Genomic DNA, 16,537 nt, shown 5'->3' on the forward strand with positions numbered 1-16,537 from the left:
TGCTGTTTGAGATTCTGTACAGATTATTAAAGCAATTGTGAAGATCTCCACTGAGCTGTAACCTTTGCATGCTATCTTGAACATTCAAGCTCTCTATGATTACATGAGAAGGGCTTTACAGTAGGCTAACCTCAATATGTGGCCATGGATGTTACGCATTTTAAGGTTGAATAAATACTGTACATTAGTTTGTAAGAAAACCTTAACTTTAGACAATTTACTGTATTACAATAGCAATATTGAATTGTGTTTGGTTGACAACACAACAAAATATCAACATTTAAAGGATGTTGAATGCCAGTTTGTCTACAAATGAATAATTGACATGTTGGATTCGTGTCTCCATCTCAATAAAACATCTAAGGTAAAGAATAGGACTAAATCTAATCAAACTTTAAATGCACGTTAAATAAAGTTTGATTTGATTTAGGCCTATTCTTTAACTTTGATCTTGTGATTCTTTAACTTTGGTTGTGATGGAGACTTAAATCCAGCATTTTTATGATTAACTTGAAGATTACATTTGAAATCAACCAAAACCCTAGGCCTAATATATATTGTCTATTTTTAGTTGAACCCTGGGTTGAATTGAAACAATAGCTGTTGATAACTTTGCAACGTTGATTCAACCAGGTTGTGCGGAGTGGGATGGGTCTAACACTAACGGCGTCTCACAGTGTTACGGAAATGTCTTAAATGTTTGGGTTTTCTGTGTCCATCCTGTTTAGATAACACTATTCACTTCCAACGCTATGTTGACAGAAATGTTGAATTCTATATAATTATTACCACAACTTACATTATAGTATTATGTGCACCCATTAATAGCCTATACTATAAGATATAGATCACTATGTGTTTTGTTGTGCGTATTGACACTTCACAACCTATAGTCTGTAAGAAAGTTTATAAGCCGAATAGGCCTATATCTCCTCCTGGATGACAATGCCCTCATGCCATTGGCCTAGGCTACTTATTATTCTGAGTGGGATTTATATATTATTTTCTCGTTTTCACAATCACAGCTCGCAGCATTGCAATGCAGTTCAAGTCGTCTATATGCACCCTGTAGAACCGAATTTGTGTTAACAATTACAAAACCGCAAATTCGCCTCTACGGGAATACATGGGCGATTTCAATACCTCAGCTGTGTCAAGTACAACTTCAGTCAAGAACATTTGATAATGCTTCAATGGATGTGAGCAAAATTCTAACCTTTTGAAGATGGAGAAGGAGAATGAGATGGTGCTGCAAATAGAGAGGGGGAGGGAGCAAGATAGAGAGAGAAGAATGATCTAAGAAATCGTAAAGCACACGTGCAAGCGAGGATCATTTGAAGCTATTGATTTACTGCTTTTTACAGCCCAATAAAACTCAGACAACATTTAACCAGGGGCCTTCAACATCAGCGGGCGGGCAGGCGCGCGATTCTAATAAATAAGCCATGCTAACTTTTATGTGTCGTTTTTATTTTTATCCGATAAAATCTGACACAGCAATGACGCCTATTATTTAGGAAGTAGAGACAGTTAACCTGGAGGTTCAGCTCTCAGTCGCTCAGATATAGAACTGTGAGGGGGATTCCGTCTGTAACCCGCCAGGCCATTATCACTCATAGGGTCAATAGATAAACAATAACTGCTAGTCTATTGCAAGGAGTGGCAGGGTTGCCGAGTGGTTAGAGCATTGGACTAGTAACCGAAAGGTTGCAAGTTCAAATCCCCGAGCTGACAAGGTACAAAATCTGTCGAAAGTTAACCCACTTTCCTAGGCCGTCATTGTTATAACGAGCTCATTCCCAACAGTGCAGTATATAATATAAGTATAATAGTATATTACGCATAATATGATCAGTAATATACTATTAGACCATTGGACCCCACTCCACTGTTGGGAATGAGCTCTTAAGTAAGCATTTCACTGTAAAGTTGTATTCTGCGCATGTGACCAATAACATTTGATTTAGGCTATTGTTGGCTTGTTATAACAACAACCATATTGTGATTGCAATGTTTTACCATCTCTAGCATTAGGTCGTGGTAGGGTGCTAATAGGAGTAGCCTACATGGCAGCTGTCCTTTAAAAAAAATATATATATTTAACCTTTATTTTACTAGGCAAGTCAGTTAAGAACAAATTCTTATTTTCAATGACGGCCTAGGAACAGTGGGTTAACTGCCTGTTCAGGGGCAGAACGACAGATTTTTCATATCGTGAGAAGTAGCATTAGCAGTAGGCCGACTATTATCTATTAGTGGCCTAGTACTGGTAGTAGCACCATCTTCATTGGTTTAGAATGTGTTAATTTACAAATGGTTGAATTATCCATTTGCGTTCCGGTCTCCAACGGATTGGCTTGTCGATTATCAATAATGCCTAATTAATTAGACGTTTAGTGTGTTATGGTAAGAATGTGGTCCTGTTTCTTAAATCAATCAGTGTTAGCCATTGGGTTATGAGTATGACTACGTTCTGCTGTAATGGTTTAGGAATGGAGTGGTTTATATGTGCCTAACTGCATAGTTCACATCACATTACTACATTGCCACAATGTTCTGTTTGTTTTTGTGTTTTCCTATTCATGTCATAATACCTTTGCTCAGCCTCAGTCCCAGCCTGAGATGTATCTCTGCACGCATACCTACACAACATCCCACTGACCTTCGCCTCTTTCTGCCCTATTCAGTAATTTGATATGGATCTTCATCGAAGAGGCCTAACCTCGAGAAAACTGTCACACCTATACAAAGAGTACAAAAATATTATAATAAATATTTGGTTCCCTATCCGGGAACTACCTCGCCAGCTGCCATTGGACTGCTGTGTCACGTGGTTAAAGTAACTTTACAGGGTCGCTTGCTAGTAGGAGGGCTTTATGGACCAGAAAAACGACAAAGGTAGAAAAATAATTTTTCACTCCAGAAATTAATGATCATGAGCTCGTATTTGATGGACTCTAACTACATCGATCCGAAATTTCCTCCTTGTGAGGAATATTCACAAAATAGCTACATCCCAGAACACAGCACTGAATACTACAGCCGCATGAGAGACACTGTCTACCAGCATCACCACCAGGAGTTGTATCCTCCGCGAGTGACCTACCAGGAGCGCCCGTATAACTGTGTAAGCATCCCCGAGCCCGAGCCCGAGCCCCAGACTGGCCATGGGCTTACACACTCCGGGAATCTTCTCGCGGGGAAGGCACAGACAGCTCCACGTGAGCCCTTGCCACCGTTACCCACATCCCCTACGACCCCACCGACTGCGCCGCCTACCTGCATCCAAGCCACCCCGGAGCATCCCATCACCTCTACCTCGTCTAACCAGCCTGTAGTGTACCCATGGATGAAGAAAATCCACGTCAGTACCGGTAGGCAATCTGTGTAGTTATTCTAATAACTCGCCCTCCCTCCCTCTCGCGCCCTCTCTTCCACTATTTCACCCTTATTTTACCTACATCGCCTGCACCGGCTCGTGCTACGTACGTTGTGAGAGAGCAGCCCCTTTGAAATGGCACATATGAGGAGGATTTACGAGTCAGCATTGGCAATTACACCCGCCATAAATTTTATAGCGGGGGGACTAGTCTGGACAACCGTATTGCCATGTGGCTTTTTGTGTTATGTAGGCTATGTGTCAGAGGGAGGAGAGAGTGAGAGAGAAAAAGAGGGATAAGAATATTTTTTTTATTTTTAATGTTGAATAAATAATTCAGCTGCTCCCTCGCTGTGGGGAAAGTGCTACCCATTATATAGACCACGAGTCGAGTCCCTGACTGTGAAATATTTGATTGGGGTCTAGATAATAGAGATTCCACTCTCAATTTTCCGCGCTATTTCTTTTCATATTTCAATTTACGCCAGTCTTGCTTCACTCCTTTTCCTTCTGCTTTTCATTTCCTTTCTCCTCTCTTTTCTATTTACCTCTCCAAACCTCTCAGCGAATCCCAATTACAATGGAGCAGACGCAAAGCGGTCCAGAACAGCTTACACTCGCCAGCAGGTCTTAGAACTGGAGAAGGAGTTTCACTATAACCGCTACCTAACTCGGCGAAGACGCATCGAGATTGCCCACACCCTGGTTCTCTCCGAGCGCCAGATCAAAATTTGGTTTCAGAACCGAAGGATGAAGTGGAAAAAAGACCATAGGCTACCCAACACGAAAGTGAGATCCTCCTCCAACACTAGCGTTATCTCCGGGTCCAACACAGCGTCAACAACAGCCAGCCCTCTCCAGCGTGCGGTGGTCTCCAACACTGTGCCAGCTTCGGAGGAACTCTCTCGAGTGTCCGTAGTCGAAAGAAACCAGGATATTACAAGGTTATAGACAAACAATAATATCTAACAAATAGGAAGAAAAAACTACGGATTATTTATAAAAATACATATTATTTTTTATATATTTGTTCCTCGTAGTGTTCTTGTGCGTAAACGGGGTTTTCCTCTCAGTCCACAGTTATTCACGATTGCATGTTACATAGCATGGATTACTGTAGATATCAATGCATTATTACGGTTATCAGGGTTCATTTATTTATGGTAGAAATTGCTACATTTTTTTGTAAAACATTTTTGACAACAATAATGGACATTATCAATGAATTTGAATGTCAATAGATCTACATGCACAATAGTTTTATTTATTCTCTGAAAAAGAATGGTAGGGTAATTTATTTATTTTTTAATCTCAAAAGTGACAGTAACAATAGCAAGTATACGTACCATTAAAACAATATATTGCAATAGCCTACATGTGAATCAGTGAAATGTTGTGAATTATTTTTCAGCACAACCTCTTATCAGGAAAAGTAAATCTTAGGTAATGAGTGTAGTGTGTTTTGTGATGACTTTTCTGTGATTTAGCTTTATTTGAATTGATCAGATGCAACAAAATACGTATAGTGTATTTGTGATAATCGCAGTGGTCAATAAAACAGTGTCGAGTAGTTTAAAATACGTTTGTCATCTTTATTTACGTATTTAGCACAAAAAATATATTATATATACATATGGCCTACACTGTGTTTTGAAAGTTCATCCATGTAAGAGATGGGAAACCCTTGAGCGTCCCCAACGAAGAAGTGCTCGGACCCTAAAGTGGTAGTCCTTACGTCATTGGAATAACTTCCTTTGAAACAATTCTATTCTTCTGTGAGTGAGAAGGTCAAAGAGTTTTCCGAGTCATCTCACAAGAATAGCCCTTTCAGAGTACACCAAAAGGTAGAAAATATTTTCCTCAAATTCAGATTAACATCATTCACTCTTAAAACATACCCCCCTAAATAGTTTGGGATATAGGCCACTATTCAATTATTGTGGAGGTACATTGGTCCATATCGGCTTTAGGCTAAAAGTCTCAGTGCCCGTATGTATACCTTACACCGTGCTCAATACTTTATTCATCACCAACTAACCAATCAAATCAAATTATATTAATCACGCTTTGCAAACAAAAAGTCTAGACTAACGATGAAATGCTTACTTATGTGCCGTTCCCAACAATGCAGAGAGAAAGAAAATAGCGAAATAATAGAAAAGTAAAACGCATAATAATAAATGTAATAATAAATACACAATGGGTAATGATAACTTGGCTATATAAATTGGGTACCAGTACTGAATCAATATGCAGGGGTATGAGGTAATTGAGGTATATGTACAGTACCAGTCAACAGTTTGGACACACCTACTCATTCAAGGGTTTTTCTTTATTTTTACTATTTTCTACATTGTAGAATAATAGTGAAGACATCAAAACTATGAAATAACACATATGGAGTTATGTAGTAACCAAAAAGGTGTTAAACAAATAAAAAATATTTTATATTTGAGATTCTTCAAAGTAGCCACCCTTTGCCTTGATGACAGCTTTGTATTCTCTTGACATTCTCTCAACCAGCTTCATGTCAATCTGGAAGTTTCTTCAAGTGCGGTTGCAAAAACCATCAAGCACTATGATGAAACTGGCTCTCATGAAAGGAAGAAAGGAAGACCCAGAGTTACCACTGCTGCAGAAGTTCATTAGAGTTACCACCCTCAGAAATTGCAGCCCAAACAAATGCTTCACAGTCAAGTAACAGACACATCTCAACATCAACTGTTCAGAGGAGACTGCGTGAATCAGGCCTTCATGGTCGAATTGCTGCAAAGAAACCCCTTCTAAAGGACACAAATAATAAGAAGAGACGTGCTTGGGCCAAGAAACACGAGCAATGGTCATTACACCGGTGGATATTGCTGAGTAGGTAAATGGATGATTTCCGCACGAGTAGCTCCCACCGCGAAGCATGGAGGAGGTGTGATGGTGTGGGGGGTGCTTTGCTGGTGACACTGTGATTTATTTAGAATTCAAGGCACACTTAACCAGCATGGCTACCACAGCATTCTGCAGCGATACACCACCCCATCTGGTTTGCGCTTAGTGGAACTATAATTTGTTCTTCAACAGGACAATGAACCAAAACACCTCCAGGCTGTGTAAGCGCTATTTGACCAAGAAGGAGAGTGAGGGAGTGCGACCTCACCAGACCTCAACCCAATTGAGATGGTTTGGGATGAGTTGGAATGCAGAGTGAAGAAAAAGCAGCCAACAAATGCTCAGCATATGTGGGAACTCCTTCAAGACTGCTGGTTGAGAGAATGCCAAGAGAGTGCAAAGCTGTCAAGGCAAAACTATTTTATTTGATTTTATTTAACCTTTATTTAACTAGGCAAGTAAGTTAAGAACAAGTTTTATTTAAAATGACCGCCTACCAAAAGGCAAAAGACCTCCTGCGGGGATGGGATTAAATAAAACATTTTTTAAATAACATATAAATATAGGACAAAACACACATCATGACAAGAGAGACAAAACAACACTACATAAAGAGAGACCTAAGAGAACAACATAGCAAGGCAGAAACACATGACAACACAGCATGGTAGCAACACAACATGACAACAACATGGTAGCAACACAACATGGTAGCAGCACAAAACAAGGTACAAACATTATTCGGCAAAGTCAACAGTACAAAGGGCAAGAAGGTAGAGACAACAATACATCACGCAAAGCAGCCACAAGTCTCAGTAAGAGTGTAAATGGTTGAGTCTTTGAATGAAGAGATTGAGATAAAAGTGTCCAGTTTGAGTGTTTGTTGCAGCTCGTTCCAGTTGCTAGCTGCAGCGAACTGAAAAGATGTGCGACTCAGGGATGTGTGTGCTTTGGGGACCTTTAACAGAATGTGACTGGCAGAACGGGTGTTGTATGTGGAGGATGAGGGCTGCATTAGATATCTCAGATAGGGGGGAGTGAGGCCTAAGAGGGTTTTAAAAATAAGCATCAACCATTGGGTCTTGTGACTGGTATACAGAGATGACCAGTTTACAGAGGAGTATAGAGTGCAGTGATTATAAGTGAGTATAAGGAGCATTGGTGGCAAATCTGATGGCTGAATGGTAAAGAACATATATCCGCTCAAGAGCACCCTTACCTGCTGATCTATAAATTATGTCTCCGTAATCTAGCATGGGTAGGATGGTCATCTGAATCAGGGTTAGTTTGGCAGCTGGGGTGAAAGAGGAGCGATTACGATAGAGGAAACCAAGTCTAGATTTAACTTCAGCCTGCAGCTTTGATATGTGCTGATAGAAGGGCAGTGTACTGTCTAGCCATACTCCCAAGTACTTGTATGAGGTGACTACCTCAAGCTCTAAACCCTCAGAGGTAGTAATCACACCTGTGGGGAGAGGGGCATTCTTCTTACCTAACCACATGACCTTTGTTTTGGATGTGTTCAGTACCATGTTAAGGGTAGAGAAAGCTGGTTGGACACTAAGAAAGCTTTGTTGTAGAGCATTTAACACAAAATCCGGGAGGGGCCAACTGAGTATAAGACTGTACCATCTGCATATAAATAGATGAGAGAGCTTCCTACTGCCTGAGCTATGTTATTGATGTAAATTGAGAAGAGCATGGGGGACTGGCAAAGGGTGGCTACTTTGAAGAATCTAAAATATATTTTGATTTGTATATCACTTTTTTGGTTACTACATGATTCCATATGTTTTATTTCATAGTTTTGATGTATTCACTATTATTCTACCATGTAGAAAATAGCACAAGTAAGAAAAACCCTTGAATGAGTAGTACAATTTGACTGGTACTGTACATATTAGTAGGAATAAAGTGACAGATAATAAACAGTAGCAGCAGCGTATGTGATGAGTAAAAACAGTTGGTGCAAAAAATGGTCAATGAAGATATTCCGGATAGCTGTTTCCTTAACTGTTTAACTAACTATTTAGCAGTCTTATGGCTTGGGGTAGAAGTTGTTCAGGGTCCTATTGGTGGTTAATCCCTTCCTGTACAGGGAGTACCGGAGGGGACTAGGCACGCACCCATGAGGGGCCCCAAGGTGAGGGTCAATGTGGCGTATGTGTTGTTGCCTACCCTCACCACCTAGGTGCGGACATCAGGAATTCCAGGATCCAGTTACCGAGGGAGGTGTTCAGTCCTAAGGTCCTTAGCTTAGTGATGAGCTTGGAGGGCACTATGGTGTCAATATGACTGCTGATTTAGAGGCTTAATGTCATAAAATGTGTTTCCAACCAAAGTTTGACTATAGAAGCACAGGTGACGTCCATGTTTCAGTTAGGCTATCAACTATGTCATGGATCTGCGTGTGCATTTCCATAGGCCTATATGGAACTGTTTTGCACATATAGAGTATAAAACATAACTCCTCCAATTACTTGGCTGTAACCTAAATATTGTGTTATGTTATTTCAGGAAACACATTTAGCAATTCCAGTGTTTGGTAGGTGTAATCTTTGAATTGTAGAAAACACTGAATTTGTCTACTAGCCTATTCATGCACACTCAAAGGTACCCCATATCAAACTACACTATCAAGTCTGTCTGTTCAATCCAAAGTGATTTTAAATTTTTTAGGTGAGACTGCTATTAGCAGAGGTATAAGACCAGTGCAGCTTTGTAACCTACAGATTCACAATGAATCCTCATTTGGTATATGTAACAGTTGTTTACAATATTCCAAGGTGAATTCCAAGCCATTTTCACTTGCAAATAACACGTGATATCTATAGGCTATCTGTAGTGTTCAAGAGAGCAAAAATACTTTTAAAAACAGTTTAGAAAGTCTTGTATGGCAACAAAATTATAACGCTGGAGTAATAGGGCCTTAGTGTTTTATTATTATACGTTAATAAACTAATAAGCAGCTACATGTCTACGGATTGTGCTATTAATTGCCTACAGCCCAAATACTGCCTGTTAGCATCACTTACAGACTGAAGGTGTATGGTTTGAACAATCTTGGGCCATGGCTTATTCTACTTTGTAAAGGTCCGATGCAGCCATTTTTATCTCAATATCAAATCATTTCTGGGTAACAATTAAGTAACTTAGTGGGATTGTTTTAAATTCAAATGGTTAAAAATGAATTAAAATAGGGGCCTCCCTATTAAGGGCGCTGTACTGCAGCGCCAGCTGTGCCATTAGAGTCCCTGGGTTCTCGCCCAGGCTCTGTCGTAACTGGCCGCGACCGGGAGGTCCGTGGGGCGACGCACAATTGGCCTAGCGTCGCCCGGGTTAGGGAGAGCTTGGTCGGTAGGGGTGTCCTTGTCTCATCGCGCACCAGCGACTCCTGTGGGCGCTAACCAAGGTGGCCAGGTGCACGGTGTTTCCTCCGGTGCATTGGTGCGGCTGGCTTCCGGGTTGGATGTGCGCTGTGTTAAGAAGCAGTGCGGCTTGGTTGGGTTGTGTATCGGAGGACGCATGACTTTCAACCTTCGTCTCTCCCGAGCACGTACGGGAGTTGTAGCGATGAGACAAGATAGTAGCTACTACAACAATTGGATACCACAAAATTGGGGAGAAAAAGGGGCAAAAATGGAAGAAAACAAAAAAAACAAAAAATAGCTTCTTAGCTAAGAGCAATTTCTCAAGCAAGAATTTAGCTAGGACTATCTGGAAGTGGTCTGAGTGGGGAGGGTAAAACTGAAAACTAGCAGTTATTGGCAGAGAGGTTTGGAACTCTCTTTCTTATCGGCCTATTAATTAATTTACCGCCTCATGATGTCACCAGGCAGACCAAATATATAAAACAGAGGAAAATTACGTTTTTAACTGCACTGGGCCTTTAATCCACATGTTTCCATATTCGCATGGACAACTCAACTCTTTCCTATAGAACAAAGCCACATGGTGAGGCCTTTCTAGATTTCATCCAATATAGAACAGAAAGATGCAGGGTAAACCCCACCAGATCCACCCACCGTTCTGGCTGCCATTATACTCCCGGACAGCGGTGAGAAATGAGTATGTGTGCATACCAAAACAGCAGCCTCCCCGTCATCTATTTTCTATATCACTCTGTCGCCCTATAGCGCGGCTGAAAAGGGCAATGCTATTGAACTTTTTTTCAGACGGATGGCAGAAAAGGCTGGGGTTCATGCGGGGGACATTTTTTTCTGTGCCATTAGCTTAATTTCAGTCCGGGATGCTCGACCCTTTCAACGGTCTAACATGGTCGGTCAAGCTCCCTCGACTTGTAACGTGTGTGTGTGTTTGTGTGTGTGTCGTCAGGGGGTTGCCTTGATTGTGGATGTTTGTTCTATGTTAATTGTCATGGGGAGAGTGTGTGTGATGTGACTTGTTAATTGTCCTGATGCTGTTGTACCTGTGACCTCTAATTACAAATATGAAGGCTATAGCTCATTATTCCATTATAACATAAATGCGTGAGTAATGTCTGAAATTAATAGCCTATAACAATGCTTAGCTTATGATTATTAACTTGTAATAGGCCTACTACACCTTGGGCCATACATTGAAAACTTCGTATTGGCCTGTATAAAAACATACACGGTTTTATGGTTGGGAATGGGTTCTGTGTGCCAGAGCATGGCGCAAACAACGTCAGGATCGTAGGTTCGATTCCACTGGTGCCACCTATAACAAAATGTATGCAAGCACTATTGTAAGACACTTTAGATAAAAGTGCCTGCTAAATTACTAAAGTGTATTTTTAGGCCTATATATTTAACATAAAATAATATTAGCTAACGGCCTTTTACCAAACAGCTAGTAGCCTAAATTGTGTTGTCAAAAATCTGTATTTATCTCACTTTCATCCTCTGAGTATAGCAGCCTACCAAAGATATAGTATATCCGAGAAAATAAGTGTTATTTACATGTGGAAAACATATCGGATGCATTCGCGCCATTGTTGGTGCATGCCCCACTCTCTGTATGCACATCTTACATAGCGGAAAACATTAAGACGTGTTTAGCATTAGGGTTATTATGTCCTAATGTAGCACACATGTTCGTTCATACATCCAGAAGCCTAAAACGTTTTACCGTATCACCTCCTATATATTCCTATATATGTTGGCGTCTTTGACGGGACAGAGAGATATGACTGTGTCTGTTAGGCTTGAATTGACAAGTCCATTCCATTTTCATATTGGTAAAAGTAATCGATATCTATAACCACCATCATTGCATTTGCTGATAAAAAAAAAGCTGAGATAGAAAAGTGTTTAAGATACAATTGATAGGTTTTAAAAAACAATTTCGATTTATTTAGCACAACTCCCAACAGCGAAAACACAGAAGGTCGTGATAAGAGCCTAGAACTTGGCCATTTGTATTTATTTCTACAAATCTATAACAAATATTTTACAAACAGGCTGTCTGCATCAGACTTGTCGATTTGATGAATCCTTAAGGATTTCAGAATGGGTTGAACAGAGTACAATAAAGGCCTGGTATCCGTAGACTGAACCAAATGTTTTTCAAATAGATGCAGATTATTTTTATCCCTCAAAAGGACATTTGGTTAAAAAATGTAATCAAGTCGTATAATTGACTTCCCTTGTCATAATCATTATTACTAAATGATTGCCCCATACCTCTCACATTGGAACTTTTGATTTAGCCCTAGCTCACCCCTTGACTAGCCTACTAAATGGACTTAAATACCAAGGGTTTGGTTACTGAGCTTATTCACCCATTTGGACATCTGTGTTGATATAACTAAGCATGTGTAGGCTACTTTTTTTGTACTCTGTTTTTGTTTTTGTATGTCTTTGGTGAACAAGCGTGCGGTGTGGACTATGTTTTTGGCCGTATTAGGCTAAACTCAAGTCTCTGGATTTGTCTCCTGTTTGCAGAGCAATGATAAATATTTAAAGACCCAATGACATGTTTCTTTTGAGTTCGTGTCTGGCAACGAAAAGGGCCATGACCCTACTTGAGACGGGGAAGGACACTTTAGAGGAGAGAGTAGAAAAGAGAATAGGTGCAGCAGAGACCCATTCAACGCTGTGCTATGGACCACTGGCACCAAACTAGGCTATATTAAGCAGGTACAATAGGCATGGCACATGGACAGATATTTATTCTAGCCAAGGAATCCTTCATTCAGATATGATGCAATGGAGAACTGGATCGAAGTTTGTCTTTTTGTAAGAGCATATATGCTTAGGCCCATCATTAATTGTAGGTATAGGCCTAAATGGATTTAGTAGTATTTGGTATTTAGACCTTTCGTGTATTTTAGTAGCCTACAAAAATGACACCATTATATCTTAAGCCTACATTTCACAAATGAGGCGGTACGAAGTTATGTCGTCATAATATCAACATTATATCAGTGTTCAAGTCAGATTTGAAATGTTCTACTAAGATTGTTTTTTAAATTTAACCTCAGTTAGCCTCATGTTGGCAAGCACACTTGATTGTTTTTTGTCTATAGGCCTAAATCCGTTTTAATACCACCAAGAACCCTGAGAAAAGTGCGATTCAACTTGCAATTAGGCCTATATATCAATTGGTTTAAACATAAGTTACTCAAAAACATTCTGTTTTGTGTAATTCAGTATGCCTGCCTAAATAGGGATACAACTTTCTGTGTCGCTACATGCCTGGAGGAGTCCCCAGCCCCTGGGTTGCTTTAGAACTGTGCAGTGTCTTTCCAGCATTCCTCTGTCTCACTCTGATTTATAGCACGTTTTAAAGTATTGCCCTTACGCCCCGCAAAAATGTGGAAATCTTCCACAAGACATGGAATGGTTTTGGAATAGGCCAGGCAATGTGAACGAAAACGTAGGCTACAGCTGCAGCAGATGGCTTCCTAATTTACGCAGTCTTATTTGTGATATTTCATCAAATGCCCAAGTTATTTAAAAAATGCCTTTTATTTATAGCCTTCGGTTTGGATTTGGATTTTACGCTGAGTTCACGGATAGCCTATTGTGAGTTCACGGATAGTTTCAGTATGCAGGAGAGTTAATATTAGGCTTTGTGTGCATCATGGAAGCAGCATATAGGAGCCCAGAGTTGAAACAGGGGTCGTCTGGCTATTGAACAAAAAGGACGGCACTCTCAATGGTGTGTTATAAATCTAGCTGCTCCCTTATTCAAATTGTGGAGCACAGCAGATGTTCCCTTCTCCCCGGATGCGCGCGCGCTTGGTCGTCGAGGACTTATCCCCTGTAGCCTGTCACACGTGATGTGATGAAAACTGTACACGAAACGAAACGCATATTTTCATTCGTTATCCAATGCACTGTACTTCATACATTGTAAGGAATCATTTTTACCTCACAAATCCCATGCACCCCCTTATAAGGGAGTTTTGCTAACCAGATAATATTTTGGTTGTCAACATGTTCTCTCAGAAAATATGTGGTCTAAGAAGACTGCCAGATTTACAGTATAATAGGCCTACGTGCTGCGTTCATGCTTACAATATTGTAAACGAATAGCCAATAGGCCGTTTTAAGTCGTAATGGATGACAAATAGGATATTACTGCAACCTAGACTACTTGGCCTATCTTCAATATCTTCCATGTTCATTTTGTGTATAGTTCCTTAGGACTAGATGCCTGTAGGCTAATTAGACACTTAGTTGGGATTTTATTGAGATTAATAATTTCATTTCGAGGACTCAATGAAATGCCAAAGGTAAGGAAGTTCAGTTGCACAGTAGCTGGCTACTGGTTATTGGTATTACCTCAATGAATCCTCTCTGTCCACATGTGACCAACTCACAGATTACAGTATAGTATATGCAGTATGTGGATAGGCTTAGGGGTGTTCAGACTCAATCGCCCTATATGTTGCTCTATTATATTCCAAAATGAGTGTTTACAGTAGTTTTTTCCCCTACTGAATGTTAATTCAAATGACATATAACAGCTTATTAGGAGGATCCAAAATGATGCCATTGACAAATAAAGTAATGTTTGACTCTTCCCCCCCAGGCCCATTGGTGGAAAATAATGTCCAGTACCATCTAGTCCAATTGATAAAACATATACAGTACCATCAGAAAGTATTCACACCCCTTGACTTTTTCCACATTCTGTTTTGTCACAAGGTGGGATTATTGAATACTATTTTTTTTAATCAACGATCTACACAAAATACTCATAGTAATGTCAAAGTGGAAAAAACATTCTAACATTTGCAGTAGCGGTGAGTGGGTAAAATCACAGAGGAAGCCAGGGAAAAAAATACATATTACAACCTAGGCCTATTGTGTTGGGATAATTGCATTATTTGCTATAAAACCTGTTAGTTCATATTCCTTGCTACCGTGATACATAGGCCTAAGGCCGAGACAATAAGAAGACACAGTTGCAGAATATATTCAACCACACATTTGTTTCATCACAAAACCACAGAGCAACATTTGTCCGGTGGAGTCCACAAAACATATTGCATGTAACAAAGAGTTACATGACCTAGGTCAATCAAGTTAATCTTTTCGATTTTTTCGGACTACTTAACAACTATTGATTTAGAACACAGCAAGTTGCAAAAAAAACAGGAGCTGCCTCCACTGTTCCAGCACCATTTCAACTTCAATATTTCAACATCATCAAATCACCTATGCTCACCCTACTTGTACAGAAATGCCAATGCCATCCTCCTCTCTTTCATGATGTAGAAATGGTCTATGACTCTGTCATAAAAAAACACACTTTTAGTTTTGTTGTCTTAGGCTATCTGTCTAAAATGCTCGCTCGTTGCCCCTTTCATGAGCCAGCTAGTTAACAATAGCCTACAACATATACAGTGGGGCAAAAAAGTATTTAGTCAGCCACCAATTGTGCAAGTTCTCCCACGTAAAAAGATGAGAGGCCTGTAATTTTCATCATAGGTACACTTCAACTATGACAGACAAAAATGAGAAAAAAAATCCAGAAAATCACATTGTAGGATTTTTAATGAATTTATTTGCAAATTATGGTGGGAAATAAGTATTTGGTCAATAACAAAAGTTTATCTCAATACTTTGCTATATACCCTTTGTTGGCAATGACAGAGGTCAAAAGTTTTCTGTAAGTCTTTACAAGGTTTTCACACACTGTTGCTGGTATTTTAGCCCATTCCTCCATGCAGATCTCCTCTAGAGCAGTGATGTTTTGGGGCTGTTGCTGGGCAACACGGACTTTCAACTCCCTCCAAAGATTTTCTATGGGGCTGAGATCTGGAGACTGGCTAGGCCACTCCAGGCCCTTGAAATGCTTCTTATGAAGCCACTCCTTCATTGCCCGGGCGGTGTGTTTGGGATCATTGTCATGCTGAAAGACCCAGCCACGTTTCATCTTCAATGCCCTTGCTGATGGAAGGAGGTTTTCACTCAAAATCTCACGATACATGGCCCAATTAATTCTTTCCTTTACACGGATCAGTCGTCCTGGTCCCTTTGCAGAAAAACAGCCCCAAAGCATGATGTTTCCACCCCCATGCTTCACAGTAGGTATGGTGTTCTTTGGATGCAACTCAGCATTCTTTGTCCTCCAAACACGACAAGTTGAGTTTTTACCAAAAAGTTATATTTTGGTTTCATCTGACCATATGACATTCTCCCAATCTTCTTCTGGATCATCCAAATGCTCTCTAGCAAACTTCAGACAGGCCTGGACATGTACTGGCTTAAGCAGGGGGACACGTCTGGCACTGCAGGATATGAGTCCCTGGCGGGGGAAAGTGTGTTACTGATGGTAGGCTTTGTTACTTTGGTCCCAGCTCTCTGCAAGTCATTCACTAGGTCCCCCCGTGTGGTTCTGGGATTTTTGCTCACCGTTCTTGTGATCATTTTGACCCCACCGGGTGAGATCTTGCATGGAGCCCCAGATCGAGGGAGATTATCAGTGGTCTTGTATGTCTTCCATTTCCTAATAATTGCTCCCACAGTTGATTTCTTCAAACCAAGCTGCTTACCTATTGTAGATTCAGTCTTCCCAGCCTGGTGCAGGTCTACAATTTTGTTTCTGGTGTCCTTTGACAGCTCTTTGGTCTTGGCCATAGTGGAGTTTGGAGTGTGACTGTTTGAGGTTGTGGACAGGTGTCTTTTATACTGATAGCAAGTTCAAACAGGTGCCATTAATACAGGTAACGAGTGGAGGACAGAGGAGCCTCTTAAAGAAGAAGTTACAGGTCTGTGAGAGCCAGAAATCTTGCTTGTTTGTAGGTGACCAAATACTTATTTTCCACCATAATTTGCAAAT

At 40.4% G+C, this 16,537-nt stretch overlaps 1 protein-coding gene across 1 annotated transcript; it reads left to right on the forward strand.

The window, feature by feature from the left end:
- The first annotated feature begins 2,900 nt into the window (after nucleotides 1-2,900).
- On the forward strand, nucleotides 2,901-4,944 carry LOC109895041 (homeobox protein Hox-C4a-like). Its single transcript, XM_020488697.2, has 2 exons — nucleotides 2,901-3,374; nucleotides 3,945-4,944. The coding sequence occupies exons 1-2, from the start codon at nucleotides 2,930-2,932 to the stop codon at nucleotides 4,328-4,330; spliced, it is 831 nt and encodes a 276-aa protein (XP_020344286.1). The 5' UTR covers nucleotides 2,901-2,929; the 3' UTR covers nucleotides 4,331-4,944.
- The last annotated feature ends 11,593 nt before the right edge of the window (nucleotides 4,945-16,537 follow it).

Source organism: Oncorhynchus kisutch, linkage group LG1 (assembly GCF_002021735.2).
Source record: "Oncorhynchus kisutch isolate 150728-3 linkage group LG1, Okis_V2, whole genome shotgun sequence".
Classification (NCBI taxonomy): domain Eukaryota; kingdom Metazoa; phylum Chordata; class Actinopteri; order Salmoniformes; family Salmonidae; genus Oncorhynchus; species Oncorhynchus kisutch.